We start from the raw sequence: 20,425 nt of genomic DNA, 5'->3' as shown, positions 1-20,425 counted from the left end.
CTAACTGGAATGGATAGGAGCAACACATCTCGAAGAACAACAGTTACTACAGGTGAGTAACCGTCTTTTATGCTGCATAGAGTAATATAAACAAGTCCATAGAATTGTGAGTTACATCTAAAGTATAATATTTTACCTGCTTTGATAACATAATATGTATTGCATATTTTTGACACACATGCACAAAAAAGGTGATGAATCATATTTGAAAGAAGTAAAGCTTAATCTTACATTAAGGTAACCTTTAATTGGAGAGACTGGGTAATTTAAATCTTAAATCATGAAATGTGTCTACGCAGTGCTCTCTGTCCTACTCATACTTCTTGTGAAAAATGCCCAAACGCAACTGACTTTCTTAGTGTTGATTTTTAGTTTTATTTGAAGATGTGATATTGATTATTTTATTCTATTTAGGTTTTTCTAGTGTGCCCATCATAGTCATAGCTGAGCAGCAGATTAAATTACATTTGTCCATATGCTATTCACGTAGATACTGTAATATCTAGTGCTTTCTGATTTTGAGTCCCCCTTTTTGACTTCTGCCAAAACAATCATCTTAGTATGTATTTTCCACCCAGCCCCCTTTAAAACATTTCTGGTCAAGAAGTATAGAGCATCCTGTCCTTAGCCTTTTTTGTGGAATTTCTGTGGTCATATTACAGGCCTTCTGGTCACTTTACATCCACTCTCACAATCAGTTTAAAGATAATTGTCAGACTAATCAAAGTCATAGATAATGCTTGAAAAAGTTACATAGCTAGACGTACCTTTTTACTCCTTAGAGTACTGGATGAGGTAATGCCCACATAACGAGGGTTCTTAGAACTTCTGAAGCAGCCAGTGCTAATGAGAAACAGTAAAAGGGTGCGCAGAGAATTTGATGGAAAAAACATTAAGAGAAGCGTGTCAGTTTCTGATCAAAGAGAATTCATGAAAACCAAAAGAGAGAGTAATGAAAATGGAAGAATTCTTACCCTTTAAAACTGGTGCTCTGGGGAAAGGAAAAAATGCCCTCGGTGTCAAGTACATAATATGGACTGAATTCCAATCCCTGTGAAACATCTGGAGCAGTTCTTGTAAAAAATAAAAAATTGGGTTTTCTTTGCAATTTGAGTTTAAGATCCAGCCAAGTGGAATGTCATGTTAAAGGTGACATTTTACAATAATGGACCTTCGGGCCGCCGGGATGAACACGAGGCGGAAAGAATACCAGAAATACAGTAATGCCCAGCTCTTCCAGAGATCCAGCATCTGATCACTGTCAAAAATTAGCTCAAAAGGACGAGCAGGAGATTGTTCTAACTGCAGCGGGAATGTGGTGTGCAAAGGAGCCATGCTGCCTTATCTGCGTGCAGGGTTGGGAGAGCACCAGAGCAGGCTTGGAGGCACAGAACCTATAAAGAGAACCTATAACAGAAGGGTGTTTTGAGTTGGATCCAACAAGGTACTTAAGCATACCTAACTTTAGATCAAAATAGAACTACTCCAGTGCCCAAGTCCCTTGCTGAACCAGCACTGTATCGGTAAGAGACTGGATGGAAGGAGAGAAGTTGTGGTGTGTCTAAGTAATAGTGAATAAGTCAGATTTATAACTATAATAAAAGTTGAACCAAAAAGGGAGGAAATCAGAGTGTTAAATTGCAGGAGAGCCAGTTATGAGAAAATGTTGATGTGTCAATGGATTTAAAGTGAGGAATACAGAAATTCAAAGGGAAAGAAAGTTTAATAGCACTAGATAACAGATGACACAGCAGCCTTACCTCCAAAAACTCCTACAGGGCTTATCAAACTTTACGAAGTATTTCCATTACGGAAATGCAGCCACTTGCAGGTTGAAAGCCAGCAGCTTATATATATCCGACTCAGCAATTTTATATGTGTCTCAAACTTTCTATAATCAACAACATACTCTTTAATAATGTCCATGGGATAAAATTAAATAAACATTTTAATCTTCAAAATGTAAGTACATTCCTATAAGAACTATGTAATTCACAGAAGAGAAAAATCCCGAGAACACTGGGAATATTGCTGTAACTGGTAGCAGCTGTCAAAAAGGAGAAAACTTTTTAAATGTGCCGCCTAGGAAATCTCTCAACAACCTCAGTGGAAATACTTTCAAAATCTGTGTTCTCTGAAGCATCCACTTTGGGGTATTATAATAAATAAGTGATGATATATACAACCATGTATTGCCACTAACATAGGCCTAGTCTACTCCGAAAAATTAGACCAACCTAACCAAGTTGCACAGGGCTAACCCCTGCCGTAGATGCAGCTATGTTGATGGGAGAATTATTCTGCTGCCCTAGATATTGCCTCTCGGAGAGGTGGAAAAAACCCATTGCTGCTGTAATCGCTGTAGTGTAGGCATACCGATAGTGTATCTACTTTCTTAGCCATCATCATTCCATAAATACTGTATGTCCAGGTGTCACCCCCACTCTGAACTTTAGGGTACAGATATGGGGACCTGCATGAGATAACCCCTATGCTTATTTACCAGCTTAGATCTAGTAGCTGCCACCATCAGATAGTTTAAACAAACATTTATGGGAGAGTCATTTGGAAACTCTGTCTCTGCCCCCCTCCCCAAATATTTCCCCAGTCTTTATCCCCCTCTTCCTGGCAGGATTGAGACTGATTCACCTCCCACCAATTCCTGGTGAGCCCAGATCCAAAAAACCCTTGGATCTTAAACCAAGGAAAAATCAAAGAAAAAGGGTGAAAGGAATACCTCTGTGAGATTAGCATGCAAGCTACTCTCACAGACAACAGATTCAAAACACAGAGGATGTCCCTCTGGGCAAAAACCTTAGTTACACAAAGACACTCAATTTGATTCTCCTCCTCATGTAAAATGAAGTCATAAAAGAAAATAAACACAATCTAATATATTCCTTCTCTAAACACTTACTACTTTTAAGAAATGTTAGAAGGCTGATTCGTGGATCCTTCACTCCTGCACAAACTTTTCTGAACAGACAAAGATGGATTTCCCTCCTCCCTCTTTGGAAACATCTTGTCCCCCCATTGGTTCCTCTGGTCAGGTGTCAGCTAGGCTATGTGAACTTCTTAATCCTTTACAGGTAAAAGAGGAATTAACCCTGGACTGTCTGTTTATGACACTGTATTTCTCAAATATTACTCAGTTACACAATTGATTATGGAGTCTTTTTGTACAGTCTTGCAATGGGCATGACTATGTACTCCTGTATACACCTGGATACAAGCAAGTGCTGAAGTAATGGATCTTGTGTTTGTGGAAAATGACTTTGCCAGCTTAATAAGGTTATTTGATTTTTGAGAACTGTTAGGATCTAACACATCTGCCCAATAAATAACTTCTTTATTAAAACTACATCTGTCCTCAATTAACAATCAGTGCTATGTTTGCCTGGAGAAAATAACATAAGTAGTTAAAAATCAACTGAATGAAAATTTTTGCAGAGTTCCAAGTAATCTGGGAAGAATTTGTGAGAGAAAATTACACTGGAAATTAAACAATTTCCTTTTCTGTTGTTCTTCCTTCACCTCATAGTCATTATGATGTTGAAAGACACTATAGGACATAAAGAACAGGAGTACTTGTGACACCTTAGAGACTAACAAATTTATTTGAGCATAAGCTTTCATAGGCTACAGCCCACTTCATTGGATGCATAGAATGGAACATATAGTGAGGAGATATATATATTCACATACAGAGAGCACGAAAAGGTGGGAGTTGTCTTACCGACTCTGAGAGACTAATTAAGTAAGAGAAAAAACTTTTGAAGTGATAATCAAGATAGCCCAGTACAGACAGTTTGATAAGAAGTGTGAGAATACTTACATGGGGAGATGGCTCAACTATAGGACATAGTGGATTATAATGTAATAAGTATGTAATGTTCCTTAGCAACATTTAAAAGTATGGAATCAAAATTCCCATTGAGTTCACAAGGACAAGCCTAATGAGAATAAAAACAAATGACTAATGTATTTTTTAAGGATATAATGGAAAAGAATTCAGTGAAGTAGACTGAAGGCCCTCTAAGGGATAGCAAGAATAATTTACGGGTAGAAGAAAATTAAACATTCTTTGCATATTTTCACAGTGGAGTAGTAGAAATGATCATTCGTTTCCATGGGAAGAAGAAAGGGATAAATGAAGGCCAGTGGAATCCCACTTCAATTTATAAAGGAAGTGGAGGGGAGTAGCGGGGAGGGGAAGAGAGAAGTATGTTTTAACTTCCTTAAAGGAAGGTAAATTCCACATAGCATACATGGAAGAATCTATCCATCCAGGGATGTTACATAATATGTACTTACCCTTCCTCAATTTTGGGCCTAAAACAATTTTATGCTGTGTCTCGTTTAAGAAGAAGTCTAAGGAAGGACTAGAAAACAGCAGATTTCTAAGCATGAATGGTAACACTAGTTGGGAACAAGATACGGGAACACTAACTGTAGCATATTACAGATAGTTAGCCTGAATTTTTATTAAAAGAAACATGCCAAACTGCTGGAGAGGAAGGAATTTTTCCCCAGGTCAGACTAGCAATGATCTTTAGGGTTTTTTGCCTTCCTCTGCAGCATGTGGGTGCCAGTCACTTGCCAGGATTACCTGGGTATATTTCATTTAATAAATTCTCTGCCATTGCAGGGCCTCGAGTACTGGTCCCTCCTATTCTCTGTGTATGGCACACAGTAGTTTAGTCTTCTGTGGGCTGTAATACTTTGGTCTAACTTTGGTTGTTAGGTTTAGTGTCTGGGTGCTGGAGGCCTGTGATATACAGGAGGTCAGCTTAGATGATTAGGTGATCCCTTCTGGCTGTAAACTCTGACTCAAATGCTACAGAATGATTTTTATTTTTTTGGAGGAATTCTGACAGTTAAGGGTAGAAAGAGGTATGTACTTAGACGTTAGCAATGCTTTTGATAGACTGCTACAGAAACCAAATCAGCTTCAATTTTTCCCCATTATCTTCTATCAGGGTATGTCTACACTACGGGATTATTCCGAATTTACATAAACCGGTTTAGCAAAACAGATTGTATAAAATCGAGTGTGCGCGGCCACACTAAACACATTAAATCGGTGGTGTACGTCCACTGTCCGAGGCTAGCGTCGATTTCTGGAGCGTTGCACTGTGGGTAGCTATTCCATAGCTATCCCATAGTTCCCGCAGCCTCCCCCGCCCCTTGGAATTTCCGGGTTGAGATCCCAGTGCCTGATGGGGCAAAATCATTGTCGCGGGTGGTTCTGGGTAAATGTCGTCAGTCACTCCTTCCTCTGGGAAAGCAACGGCAGACAAGCATTTCGCGCCTTTTTTCCCTGGATTGCCCTGGCAGATGCCATAGCATGGCAATCATGGAGCCTGTTTTGCCTTTTGTGACTATCACCGTATGTGTACTAGATGCCGCTCACAGAGGCGATTCAGCAGCGCTACACAGAAGCATGCTTTTGCTTTTGCATGACAGCAGAGATGGTTACCAGCCATACTGTACCATCTACCATACCATAAATTGGTAATAAGATGATCATGGTTACCAGTCCTTTTGCACTGTGCCATTTGCTGCTATCATAAGTGCCCCTGGCTGATCAGCCAGGGGCGCAAAAGCCAAAATTGGGAATGACTCCCTGAGTCAATCCCTCCTTTTTGGTATCTAAAAATAGAATCAGTCCTGCCTAGAATATGGGCAAGTGTACTAGAGAACCACTGTATCATAGAACCAGAGAGCACAGCTGCTCTGTGTCAGATCCTGCAGAAATTATGAGCTGTATGCTATTCACAGGAAGTGCTCCTGCAACAACCCCACCTGTTGATTCCGTTCTTCCCCCAGCCTTCCTGGGCTACCATAGCATTGTCCCCCCACTTGTGTGATGAAGTAATAAAGAATGCAGGAATAAAACACAGTGACTTGTTAGTGAGAAATGAGTGGAAGGCAGCCTCCAGCTGCTATGATAGTCCAGACAGGACAGTAAGGAGTGTGGAGGAGAGGAGCCCAGTATCCCTCTGCTAGTCCAGGGGCAATTGAATCTTTTCTTTACACTTGAAGGGTGGGGGCAGATGGAGCTCAGCCCCCTGTTGCTATGATGACGATGGTTACCAGCCATACTGCACCATCTACCAGGAAAAATTAGGGCCAGGCGCCCTTGATAGACCTCACGGATGCTAGTCGGCATGGTTACCAGTCCTTTTGCACTGCCCCATGTGCCAATAGGCTGATGATGAGGACGGATACCAGTCATATTGCACCATCAGCCACCCATGGCGGGGGGAGATCAAGGATGTTGGTGTTGAGTGCTGCAGCATCGGGTCTATCTGCAGCATTCAGTAAAGATAGGGTGACATGTTAAAGAGTCAAGAGAGGATTGTTTTCCCTTTCACTTCTGGGGGTGGGTGGGGGGGTGCGTAAATTGCCGAGCTATGCCCTGACCCACCACGGACACTGTGTTTGACCCTAGAAGCATTTGGAGCTCAGCCAAGAATGCAAATACTTTTCGGAGACTGCAGGAACTGTGGGATAGCTTGAGTCCTCCAGTCCATGAGCGTCCATTTGATTCTTTGGCTTTCCGTTACGCTTGTCACGCAGCAGTGCGCTGAGTCCCTGCTATGGCGTCTGTCTGGAGATTTTTTAGAAATGATTTTGAATTTCGTCTTCTGTAATGGAGCGCTGATAGAACAGATTTGCCTGCCCTTACAGCGATCACATCCGCATGGTCCATGCGGGAGCTCTTTCTTTATTTTGATTTTTAACTGCATCACCACATGTGCTGATCGGAGCTCCACGCTGGGCAAACAGGAAATATTCAAAAGTTCGCGGGGCTTTTCCTGTCTACCTGGCCACTGCATCCGAGTTCAGATTGCTGTCCAGAGCGGTCAGTGGTGCACTGTGGGATACCGCCCGGAGGCCAATACCGTCGATCTGTGGCCACACTAACCCTAATCCGATATGGTAATACCGATATTAGCGCTACTCCTCTCATGAGGGAGGAGTACAGAAACCGGTTTAAAGAGCCCTTTATACCGATATAAAGGGCCTCTTAGTGTGGACGGGTGTGGCGTTAAATTGGTTTTACGCTCCTAAAACCGGTTTAAACGCCTAGTGTAGACCAGGCCTTAGTGAGTGATTTTCAGCAGTTGGAGAGTGATCTGTCATTTTTAGTCCTTTTCCAGTAAACTACTGCATTCTAGTTTCAAAAACTGCACACCGCTAATAAAGACTGTTGTATATTGCAGCTCTAGCAGACTGAGTTTGCACATGTGCAAAAAAAATACACATCCGCACATCTCCAAGTGGAGCAAAAAGTAAACTAGCTCCTCCTACAAAACCACACTCCTTATGCCAAGCTACAGCCCCTCCTCTTTCTGGAGCCATCATGAGGAAAAGGAATATTCTCCCTACTCTTTTCTTCCTCCTCTCTGATTGAGTTGTGGGGTTTGAGGGACTCTTTTCTCCCTATATTTCCCTTGGGTTGTAATGAGGTGATTCTTAAGTCCCTCTCCTTCGCCTGGCAGCTAGAAGAGAGAGCTCATCTTTCTTGCTCCTTTTTCTCTTCCAACAGCAGGGAAGAAGGAGTTGTCTTTCTCCCTTTCCAAACAGCTGGTAGCTCTTGTCTCTTAACTTGGTGATTCTCACATCTCTGGGTACTTTGATACTTTACATTAGATACTTTGTTCCTCAGTCTGCCTCATGCATGAGTATCAGGCAGGTATGGCACTGCCTAGTCTCAGACAGAACACCAAATATCAGAGTGCTGAGGGAGAAGAGCCTATACTGAGAGAGCCATTTCATCCTACACTGTAATTGGGGGCTGGGGGTTCAGCCAAACAAATGGTACCTTGGGGTGAGAAACAGGTCCCCTGGTGAAACTCAGTTAGGTGCTAACTGTGATTAAACATAATTAACACATTCTTCATGGTCTGTGATCTGGAAATGACTGAACTGGAACAAATAAATAACGCCCTGCTGCTGAGGTAGCCAATAGGGAGCTGTGTGGCTATGGTATGTTTCATTTATTTAGAAAAATGCAACGTTCAGCAATCGTGTGGATTGGTGACACCAAGTCTACAACCAGTGAGGCAATGAGAAAAATGGAGCATTTTTATCTATGAAAGGTATAATTTCATGCCAATGCTTGTTTATTAAAGGGAAACTGTACTGTTTTTGATCAGCCCTGCAATCTGAAAGATGAGATGTGCTACTCTGCATTAATAAGATGTGCAAATGTATTTGAAAATAGTTATTAATGACAATTGTCGTCAGAAACATTATTTTCAAGTACAATGCACAGATCATTCAGGCAGAGAAGAGTTTCTTATTCCTTAGAATTTTCAGACTGCTGTGCTGATCTAAAAGTGTGTGGTTTCCTTTTGTTTAAGCACTCCATGAGTGAGAAAGAAGACTGCAGAATGAGAATAAAGTGTACAGTATGTGCGAGAGTCTTGCAGCAGTTCACAGCATGTAGCATGCTTGCCAATGAAATTAAAAGCATAATAACATTTTTGACTGTGGCAAGGAATTACCATTTCAGCCAACAATTATTTTCATTTGCAGCTACATTATCTACAAATAAATAAACCCTCATGCTTCAGAACATAAGCCAACAATTAACCACCTGCAACTGGAGGGACTGATCATGTTATTGCATACTACAACTATCCAGTATGATACTTTCCTTTGCAACATCTGGTTCTGATTGCAGTACTTGCAGGTACTGGAGTACTTGATCTGTTAGTCTAATCTTGAATGGCAATCACTCTGGTCCTATTCCTCTCGTAATGCAAGTCTCATTTTCTATGTGGTTCTTTACTGTGTCCAGAAAGGAAATGGCAGGGAAGGCCATTTTGGATTAGGTGATGAGGATGAGGGAAATGTAGACACCACATACTATAAATGGATATCTCCTCACACAAATCTCTACCGTGGATTCTTTTCTTCTGAGAGGCCCATAGACATGAAATTAATTTTTTAAAAGTAAAAATAACATATTAACCATTCTTCTAGGTCCCCTGGTGTGACTTCTTATTTTTGTTTTACAATGACCAAACATGCGCTAGGCGGTTTAGGTAAAAAGACAAGGTCCCTCCTCTGAAAACTTAACAATCACATCTTATCGTACTTGTCTTTTAGTTCCTCAGGACAGGGAATGTATCTATAGCTCATTCTGTAGAGCAGGTGTCAGGGTTCCCCCCACTCTGAACTCTGGGATACAGATGTGGGGACCCACATAAAAGACCCCCTCAGCTTATATTTTACCAGCTTAGGTTAAAACTTCTCTAAGGCACTAATTTCTTAGCCTGGTCTATACTATGAGTTTAGGTCAAATTTAGCAGTGTTAGATCGATTTAAACCCATCCACACGATGAAGCCATTTTTGTCGACTTAAAGGGCTCTTAAAATCAATTTCTGTACTCCTCCCCAATGAGGGGATTAGTGCTGAAATTGACCCTGCTGGGTCGAATTTGGGGTAGCGGCTCTGGACAGCACTCTCAACTCAGATGCCCTGGCCAGGTAGACAGGAAAAGCCCCGTGAACTTTTGAATTTCATTTCCTGTTTGGCCAGTGTAGTGAGCCGATCAGCACAGGTGACCGTGCAGAGCTCATCAGCACACGTGACCATGGAGTCCCAGAATTGCAAAAGAGCTCCAGCATAGACTGAACGGGAGGTACTGCATCTGATCACTGTATGGGGAGATGAATCCATGCTATCCGAACTCTGTTCCAAAAGACGAAATGCTGGAATATTTGAAAAAAAATCTCCAAGAGCATGAAGGACAAAGGTTATAACAGGGACCTGCAGCAGTGCCGCATGAAGCCTACCAAAGAACCAGAGAGGCAAACGGCCACTCCAGGTTAGAGCTCCAGACATGCCGCTTCTATGATGAGCTGCATGTCATTCTAAGGGGTGCCCCTACAACTATCAACTCCCGTGCTTCCCTCCTCCTCCTCCCCTCCCAGGCTACCTTGGCAGTTATCCCCCCATTTGTGTGACAAATTAATAAAGAATGCATGAATTTGAAACAAGAATGACTTTATTGCCTCTGCAAGTGGAGATCAAAGGGGGGAGGGGAGGGCGGTTGGCTTACAGGGAAGTAGAGTGAACCAAGGGGGCGGGCTTTCATGAAGGAGAAACAAACAGAACTTTCACACCGTAGCCTGGCCAGTCATGAAACTGTTTTTCAAAGCTTCTCTGATGCGCAGCGCGCCCTGCTGTGCTCTTCTAACCACCCTGGTGTCTGGCTCTGCGTAATCAGCGGCCAGGCGATTTGCCTCAACCTCCCACCCTGCCATAAACATCTTCCTCTTACTCTCACAGATACTGTGGAGCACACAGCAAGCAGTAATAACGATGAGAATATTGGTTTTGCTGAGGTCTAACTGAGTCAGTAAAGTGTGCCAGCGCGCTTTTAAATGTCCAAAGGCACATTCAACCACCATTCTGCACTTGCTCAGCCTATAGTTGAACTGCTCCTTACTACTGTCCAGGCTTCATGAGCCATTGGAGCAAGGGATAGGCTGGGGTAGGCGCGACCGCGTGGTGCTGCTGACTGGGAGAGCAGCATGAGGCAAAAGCCTCCAGCTGGCATGATATTCCAGGCAGGACTGAATCTCCATTAGACGAAACTTAAAGAAGAGAATGACCTGGAGTCATTCCCATTTTTGTCCAGGTGCCCCCGACTGACCTCACTGAGGCTGGCCAGGAGCACCCCTGTCTGCCCAGGTGCCCCCGACCAATCTAACCAAGGTTGGCTAAGAGCACCCACAGGACGACGAGGATGGCTAACAGCCGTATTGCACCATCTTCCATCGGCAAGGCAAAGCAAGGGGATGCTGCTGTGTAGCAATGCTGTACCACGTCTGTCAGCAGCACCCAGGAGACATACAGTGACAGTGAGCTGAGCAGGCTCCATGCTTGCTGTGGTATGTTGTCTGCATGGGTAACCCAGGAAAAAAGGCGAGAAACAATTTTTTGCCATTACTTTCACAGAGGGAGGGGGGCCTGACGACATGTACCCAGAACCACCTGCGGCAATGTTTTTGCCCCATCAGGTATTGGGAGCTCAACCTAGAATTCCAGTGGGTGGCGGAGACTGCTGGAACTATGGGATAGCTACCAGAATGCAATGCTCCAAAAGTTGACACTAGCCTCGGTACTGTGGATGCTCTCCGCCAACTTAATGCACTTAGTGGGGGGACACACAATCGACTGTATCAAATTGATTTCTAAAAAATCGACTTCTATTAAATCGACCTAATTTCGTAGTGTAGACATACCCTTAGAATGATATTGCTGCCACCACCAAGTGATTTACACAAAATATTCAGGGAACACTTGGAATCCCTATCCCCCGAAAATATCCCTCCGAGCCCCTTCACCCCCTTTCCTGGGGAGGCTCGAGATTAAACTACCAACCAGTTGCCTTAGCAACATGAGCACAAACCAAACCCTTTGTCTTCAGGCCACTGAAATCAATCAGTTTCTTAAAAGAAGAACTTTATAAATAAAGAAAAAAGTAATAGAATCACACCTGCAAAATCAGGGTGGAAGGTAACTCTCAGTTTCTGTGGTTTTAATTGGATTATTCCAGGTATATTTTTCAGATGATATTGTACCTGCTTGGCTTCTCCATCCCTACTGAAAGGGAACAACACACACAACAACAAACAAAGCCTTGCCCCCCAGATTTAAAAGTATCTTCTTTGCTCATTGGTCCTTCTGGTCAGGTGCCAGCTAGGTTATTTGAACTGCTTAACTCTTTACAGGTAAGGCAATTCAGTACAGCTTCCAAGGATACATACAGGTTGCTACCCTTCCCTCTATATTTATGACAGCAGGGATTCTCAACTTTTTTCTTTCTGAGGTCCACCCAACATGCTATAAAAACTCCACAGCCCACCTGTGCCACAACAATGGGTTTTCTGCATATAAAATCCAAAGCCGGCGTTAGGATGTAGCAAGCAGGGTAGTTGCCTGGGACTCCATGCCACAGGGGCCCCCTCAAAGCTAAGTTTGGCTTCAGCCTCGGGTGGTGGGGCTCAGGGCCCCGGACTTCAGCCCCATGTGGTGGGGTTTCAGCTTTCTGCCCTGGGCCCCAGCAACTCTAACACTGGCCCTGCTTGGTGGACCTGCTGAAACCTGCTCACGGCCTCCCAGGGGGCCTCGAACCTGTGGTTGAGAACCATTGCTGTAGAGCACTGAGTACTCTGAAGCTTAGATGTAAATTTACTATTGACTATACTTACCAGAGGTACAAATATAGAAACACTGTCCACAACTACATTTACACACACACATGGTAGATCCATTTGTCTCAGAAAACATGACACCATATAAGTGGTGCAAATCCTAACATTACCTACCAACCAGAATGTAACAAAATACAAAGGAGTCTTAGAAGATCATTGGGAGATCAGACTGCCTATTCAAGCACTGTGCATGATGGAGTCAGTTTAAAAATGCCTTTTCTGTTGTCTTACAGAATTTGCAAGTGCTGAGGAAAGGCATTGGGGTCCCTCTAGCAGCCCCAGGGTCCCTCTAACTCCAGAGCGAGCTATTTGAAATGGCACTGGACAAAACACTTGAGAATATAGCTGAAAGACCAATCCCCTGTTGGGTGCTGGTTCCAGATCATAAATTTAGGTGGCCCACTTTAATTTGTCATAGCTGCACATATCTTCATTCACTTAATTACCTCTCCATGCTCAACAGTGGCTGCTGGCAGGTTTCACCCTCAGGAACTGTCTAACTTGGAGAGATTTTTAACCTTTCAGGGTTCCCTGCTTTCCAAAGTTTTTTTTTTTAGGCTTGTAAATGGTGCTGTGGTGGTGGTGTGTGTGTGTGTGGGGGGGCAGGATGGCTTTCCTGAATGGAGCCAGTATTGTTCTATTTCACTGGTCCCTGGCTTGCTCCTTGCCCTGCCTCCTACTGCTGCTAGTGGTGGCCACAGGGTCATCCTGGAAGCAGTAGGGGATGGTTGGCTAAGAAAAGCCAAGAAAGCTATATTCTGGGCTCAGAGGCTGACTGGTTGGCTAGCAGTGAGGGCAGGAGCCTCTTTACTCACTGGAAAACTGGGTAGGCTGTTTGGTTTTATTTGGAGACAAAGAGGGGAAGAGACAGTGAAGAAATTATAGTGCCATCCTTATCTCTTATTTGTAGTCATCTGTTTTAGAAATGCATGCAGCAGAACCTTGATTTTACCAGCACCGATCATACAAATGACCAATTATACAAACCATCTTTCCCAACAGAAAAAAAAATCACTTAACAAAAGTGAGGTCAATGAAGAACAACTTGACGTCTCTTCATATTCTGATGCCTTCAATGCACTGGAAATTGCTTTGCAGTGATTTGAAGGATGAGAAGAAAGTGATACAGTGCCCTGTACTGTGACATGCATGGTACCTACTGTAACTGTGAGTTCAGTTTTATAAACTTTTTGATGTTATGAATTCTTCAATCCTCAATTAGTATGTAAAATAGGGGTTGCACTGTATATGGTGCTCTAGAATACTGACTGGACACTACTGTGCTCCTCAGAATTTTGTTCATGCATTATTTCAGACTCCACAGATGAAATACTGGTGTGGTTCAAGTTAATGGGAGTTTTGGTATTAATATGGAGCTAGAATTTCACACCATATGTAAATTTTTCTCTGCAGATTTGTATTGCTTATTCATAGAGAATGTCATATAAGAACATAAGAAAGGTCAGACCAAAGGTCCATCTAGCCCAGTATCCTGTCTACCAACAGTGGCCAATGCCAGGTGCCCCAGAGGGAGTGAACCTAACAGGTAATGATCAAGTGATCTCTCTCCTACCCTCCATCTCCACCCTCTGACAAACAGAGGCTAGGGACACCATTCCTTACCTATCCTGGCTAATACCCATTAATGGACTTAACCTCCAGGAATTTATCCAGTTGTCTTTTAAACCCTGTTATAATCCTAGCCTTCACAACCTCCTCAGGCAAGGAGTTCCACAGGTTGACTGTGCACTGTGTGAAGAATAATTTGCTTTTATTTGTTTTAAACTTTCTGCCCATTAATTTCATTTGGTGGCCCCAGTTCTTATATCATGAGAACAAGTAAATCACTTTTGCTTATTCACTTTCTCTGCACCACTCATGATTTTATATACCTCTATCATATCCCCCACAAGTCTCCTCTTTTCCAAGCTGAAAAATCCTAGCCTCTTTAATCTCTCCTCATATGGGACCCGTTCCAAACCCCTAAGTCAACCTAAAAGACATGTTTGCTCAGAAAAATTCTAACTCATATTTTCACTCTTGATGATGTAAGAATATTCATTCAGCTGCAACTCAAAATGTAAATTTAAGCAAATATTTAGTCTACTTACTAAATTGTAGATATGTGGCACAATAGCTGGGTGTCTCTTATTTCTCTTCATGTGTAGATGTTTTATAACCTACCTTGTCCAGATAGACTTTCCTGACTGACTCCCAGATCTGTGCTAATGGTCTCCTCTTTCTTCCTTTCAGCTTCACTCTTCTGATCACTGGGTTGCAGAGAGTTAGGTGGTGTAGTATAAGCTGCCAGTGTGACAACCTGCTCATCTGGGACTTCAGATTCCCTTATGCTTAAATCATTGCTGGCTGACTCATCTGCTGGAGGAGGTAAATCAGAATCCTCTGATTTTAAAGGGCCATTGGAGCTATCCAGAGTACTGAAAGGCACTGTAGAGCTTTGGTGGTCAGTGATAATGTTCATGTCTTCAGTTTCCTTTAAAGATTCTGATTCTTGTTCTTTAGCCCGTTCACTTGAGGGTTTGGCAGGAAATGCAGGTTTAGATGAAATAAAATTTTCAGGGGCACTGATATCTCCACTTAGCATAATGCTTCCAGTGGTATATTCACTAATCAAATCATCTCCTGTTTGCTCCACCATTGTTGGACTAGGGTAACCTAGTGGGAGTTCAGCACTCAAACCATCATCCTGAAAATCAAATTCAGAGAACATTTACAGGGTGTAGCTTTCATTGCTAGACAGTCTGATACAATGTAGCTACAAAGTCTTGCAACCATTGGCTCAATTACATAGTTATGAAATATGGACCAATGCTTGTCATATGTGAACGTGATCCTAAATAAAATATATAATAGTCCATTGCTTTAAAATTAATTGAGCAAAGGTTGCATTTTATTACACCATGAGCTTTGTTCTCACTCACTGAGATGTATAGTTTAGATGATGGTTCACCAAATAACTTGTAATTCCTATAAATGTCAGAGAAAACCAGGCAATGTCTTCCACATGTAAATACTTCAATCAATTACTTTTTGCTTTTGCAAAATAATGCATACTACTCATACTGGCTGCATTTATTATAAGGATTCTATTTATTTTTAGCATCAGTTGGTGTGTGTGTATGGAATTTTAGATTATTTGTTTCCCTTTGACAGAGAGAGAAGCAGAATTAGCTTACCGACTCAGTGCCTGCTGGAGCAATGGTGACCACTGATTTGATATCATTGTCTGAGTCACTAGATGGTTTAATAGCTTCTGCAAAACAAAACAAAAGGCAAGGTATGTTTTTCAGTAAAGCTGCATATTGAAGATGATGGCACACTGAATGCTGATCAAAGTGCATAACCTCTATAATAGAGATAAAAACTGATGGAAACAAAATGATTCATCTGAAATACTTTAAAAAATCAGAGTTAATGAGAATGAGAGGTAAATTTTATTTTTAAGTTACTATGGGAAGTAAAGCAGGAATTTATTTGCAGCACTCAGTATTATGCATTACATAGTCAGTGGAAATGAGATATGTCTGTAGAAAATTGCTATTGGTTAAAACCAGGTTAAGCACAAACTATTCAATGTATCCACATGAGCCATGCTGACATGTGTAATGATTAATTACAGGGTTGCCCTATATCCACACCATTGTAATTCTAAATCTAGTGCTTTCTTGGGTTTGTGCCCCACAGTTCTCAGTGGAGCTACTGATTTAAATATTTCACAAAAAGGGGGCGTTTTTGGTTGTCGAAGAAGGCCATCTTTTTTAAAAAATAAAATGTAATTTTTAAAAAATTTGTTGACATTAACATTTTCTATTTTCAAGAAATTTTCCGTGACACTTTATCAATAGTTTAGATTATTTTTAAATCAATACAGGAATTTAATTTTGGCACACTTCATTTAGACCCATGAACCCTTTATGGGTCTAAATGAAGCCTTGCACTTCACATCCTAACAGGTTAATTATACAAAATGGAAATAAGCTGGAAGGGAAGGAAAAAAATCTTATTTAAACCTCATATTGGATATTAGGAAAAACTTTTTCACTAGGAGGGTGGTGAAGCACTGGAATGGGTCACCTAGGGAGGTGGTGGAATCTCCTTCCTTGGAGGTTTTTAAGGTCAGGCTTGACAAAGCCCTGGCTGGGATGATTTAGTTGGGGATTGGTCCTGCTTTGAGTGGGGGGTTGGACTAGATGACCTCCTGAGGTCCCTTCCACCTGATTGTATGATTCTCATAAATTAACAAGAGAGAGATTTAGATGTATGAACTTATCAGCCTATATGTACTGACCATTGGTAAACTGAAGTGTTCCAAGGTCCATTATCAAGGACTGGTCTTCCTGTAGTGCCATGGCAACCAGCTGCTGAAGGTCTGTTACTGTGAATTTAATTCCTGGTATCTCCTCCTCTTCCTTTGTACTAAGAGGGCTTTTTTCATTTTCAACTTTATTGGAGCCAATAGTTGAGATATCATCCCCAGTACCTTTTACTTCTGAGCTGTCTCTCCCAAAATTCACAACGTACCGTGCGACAGTGTTGCTTGACCTGCAGTGCAAGAATGCAATGATCAGCTACAACAAAATCAGTTATATGCCAAGCAAACATTTTTAAAAGGGCTCTTATAGCCCCCAATATGCCAAAATTGTTCTATAAAATAATGTAATTATACATCTAACCTAATTATCTATCTAACTGAGTTGTTACCTCCAAATTACTTTTTCCATCACTGAGATTTTAAAAAATAATTTTTTTAAAAAAATTCCATGCACAGAAACACTGGATTTATTTACAAAAAAATCCATTGTTCAAAGAAAATGTAAGAATTGGCAAATATAATCCACTTAAAGCTTAACTGGTGAGCTGCATGGCTCGTGGGATTGGTAATAGAACATTAAGTCTTTCACTCCTACGCCATTAGCTCAAATACAGTCATAAACCCATGCTGGCATAAAAGTCATAACCATCTGTTGACTACAATAGCCTATGTGAAATGGGTTGGTTAACTCATTTCAGATTATAGGGGCGAGATTCCCAAACTCCCATTCCAATAGGTAATATTGCTAGCTGTCTTAGAAGAGCAGCTAAGGACTTAATATGCATGGAAAGCAAAAGTAGCTTTTCACAATTCAAGTTAGTTCTTCCAGGTCATGGGTGAGTCATGTAGATCGGGCTATCTTGGAGAAACTTGCAGTATTGCTGCAGTATTCTTCCTGTTCAATAGCTAAACAGAAGATGTGATCTGCAGGACTATTAATCTGTCACTTTTCATAAGCAGTAAATACATATTTTTTTTTACAAATGTAACAAACATTAATTCTAAAAACAGAAATTGTGAAACAGCTTTCCACAATGATGAATAACTGAAGGGAGAGGAATTGGCCTCTTATATGGGATGTGCTATGAATTTACATTTATACTACATGGCAAAAATCCAGTAAAAGGAGTAGGCCATTTTTGTTGTAAATCTGTTGTAAATAATAAATCTTATTCTCCAGCAGCATTCTTAGGCTGTAAGAAAATATTCTACATTCAATGTTATATTACCAGTTAAGTATGAGAGCCAGTTTGCCTCTTATCAAATCATTCTCAGAGATATAACTGGCCTTTTTTTGTTCAGCTTCGGTCTGAACTGGGAACTGAAGTAGCAAATTAGATTCTACATACTTACTGAATGGAATGTGTATGTGGAAACAGAACTAGCAAGCAGCTGTCATGCCAAAAATACTCTTTTAAACATAATTTAAAGTATGACATTTTCTACTTAAACCTTATGTTGGATAGAGGTATCTTTAACTGTTCAAATCAATGTTATGTTGCTTATCTAGTAGAGTTATTTAGGCTAAAGAATTTTTGTCCCTCTTCACACATAGGCTGTTACACTTTGATTAAATGGGCCTTTAAAATGCAAGTGGAAGCCATGCTTCTTCTTTACCACAGATTCTGTGTCTGAACAAAAGACATATTAATTCACTTTGCCACATTAATAAATAAAGTGTTTTATCAAATTATTCACTACATTTATTTTAAAAAAATGCAGCTGAATTACCCATCTCTTTCCATGTTCCGGCTTCATTTCATCACACAAGATAGGACATGATAATGGATTGCAAAAGAGAAAGAAAAGATCCATGTAAACTGTTAAGCCAGGCAGTCATATATCACATTTATCTCAGGACAATTTGTCTTTTACTTATCCTTTGTCATCTTTATTTCAATGTGAAAAATGTCAGCCTGCTGTCCATCTTTACACATTTTCCCCTCCAAATGATGGGCATCTTTCTGCTCTGTCTGAGTGTGTGAGCAGGAATTTTACTATACTCTATTGCTCAAAGACTTGAACTCCCAGTCCCTTACAAATGACACAATTTGTGGTGCTGTCGTTCCTAATCTGCACCTCCCCAGTGGAGTTCAATACTACAGAGAAGCTGGGACCGAGCCTGTGGCTGGCTGCTATCCAAATCTAAGCCTCAGAAGTAACCTGACCTATTAATTACCTGCCATGTACAGTTCTGAAGGACATATCTTATGTTGACATTCTATAATTTAATGACAGACATAACAGTCCGTTGTTCTTGTTTCCCTGATGAATCCTCTAGTCCAGCCATAATGGAGCCCTTAAGCTACCCCCCCACACACACACCATTGTACCCAACAGAGCAGCCACCCCTGCTGCAGACCCCACAAAACAATTTTCTTGTCAGTCAAGGATGAATGAGTGGGGAAACCCTAGTGGAGCAAATCAGAGCTGATCTCTAATTCTCATGAGGTGACATCATTACTAAGTGGTCCAGTGTACTCCCTAACTCTTCCAAACTGGTGAATATGCTGGCTTCTCAACCCTACCAGCCCCTACTGACTGAGAATAAGATACCAGAACAGGTACTGATCCCAGGTTGCTTGGAGCCACGGGCTAAATCGGCGCTGCTGTGATCGATGCAGCAGGCATCGATTTAGTGGATTTGGTGTAGACACTGCTGTAAATCGATCTAAGCTATGTGACTTAAGTTATGTATCTTAAGTAACTTAACTAGCATAACTTAGATCGATTTACCTCATTAGTGTGGACCAGGCCTCAGTGTAAGATGTTGGTGCTTAGTGCCTGTCAGATTTGGTCTTTAAATGGCAGGGTGGACCACTGGGGGCATTTAGCTGGCTCAGTGGAATGTTCTTCAGCAGGAAATAATAATAAACTATTTAAAAATGAAAGCACATTTTAACCCAATATTGACATGTGCTCAGTATTTGGAAAGACTGTATGTGATTTGCTGAATAACAATTTGGGGAAGGTCTAACTTTCTCTGTAGGGAACAGTGCTTGAATGAGTGTAACTCCTCCCCTTCCCTAAAGTACGTTGGCTTCCTCTGTCTGGGGTTCTATATACTCTGGAGGGCTAATTAGCTAAGTCGAACAAGACTTGGCCTGTCAAAAATGGCATCAGAAATAGTACATGCTCTGGGTACAATGTACAGTGACTTTTTTTGCACAGCAAAATTAATTAGTACATAAATAGTGAGCAGTTTTCCAAAACTGCATGATAGAAATATAGGCCTCATTGGAGTGTACTCAGTGTAAAGCTTATACAACTTTTTTAACCCTTTTGCTGCGGATCCTTTCTGCAGCTTCTGTGCTGCAGAAAAACAGGTTTGGGACCTCGAGAAATGCCAGAATTCTGTGGGAATGCCAGCATGAATGTTGGCACTGTGTAGGTAGTATACCTGGTAGAATGAAAGGACTAACACTTACCACAGTGATTTCTTATTCTAGGTACAGGAAAATGTAGTCGTGTCTTACATGGCAGTAATCTTTATTAAATGCTGACTTTTTAATGGTGACCACTGTTCCTGAGGCAGCAGAGAAGTGTGAAGCAGTTAAATCTCTTAAAGCATCTCAACTTTAATGCAGGCAGAAGCTTTGACCTGTATTCTATTTCCATGAAGACTGAAGAGAGAAAAGGCCAAGTCTAAAGCAGCATTTCCATTAACATAACTTGCTGCCTAGGATTCTTCACCATAACTTGAGTTTTGGTCTCTACCCACAGGAGATGTGCCCCTTTGGCATTCATTAGAAGTAGGGTGAAGCTTCAGGAGAAGTTTTCAATAGCAGGAGATTCTCTGTAACTGAGTTTGCTATGATAAAGTTCCCCTATAATATAACACATCTGTTTTAA

General features: G+C 41.4%; 1 protein-coding gene across 2 annotated transcripts in view; it reads right to left on the bottom strand.

Moving 5' to 3' along the window:
* IMPG1 (interphotoreceptor matrix proteoglycan 1) overlaps positions 1-20,425 on the bottom strand; it is a 98,074-nt gene that overhangs the window by 34,197 nt on the left and 43,452 nt on the right. For both annotated transcript variants that reach the window (XM_039531529.1, XM_039531530.1), the window contains exons 9-12: positions 18,305-18,325; positions 16,550-16,803; positions 15,438-15,514; positions 14,425-14,947 (exon numbers count right to left, since the gene is read on the bottom strand). In XM_039531529.1, coding sequence (XP_039387463.1) covers positions 14,425-14,947; positions 15,438-15,514; positions 16,550-16,803; positions 18,305-18,325 — 875 coding nt within the window. The remainder of the gene's footprint in view (positions 1-14,424; positions 14,948-15,437; positions 15,515-16,549; positions 16,804-18,304; positions 18,326-20,425) is intronic.

The sequence above is a fragment of the Mauremys reevesii genome, linkage group 3, assembly GCF_016161935.1.
Source record: "Mauremys reevesii isolate NIE-2019 linkage group 3, ASM1616193v1, whole genome shotgun sequence".
Taxonomy (NCBI): Eukaryota; Metazoa; Chordata; order Testudines; family Geoemydidae; genus Mauremys; species Mauremys reevesii.
Note: the sequence above shows the minus strand (reverse complement) of the source record. Positions and strands in the feature narration are given on the sequence as shown.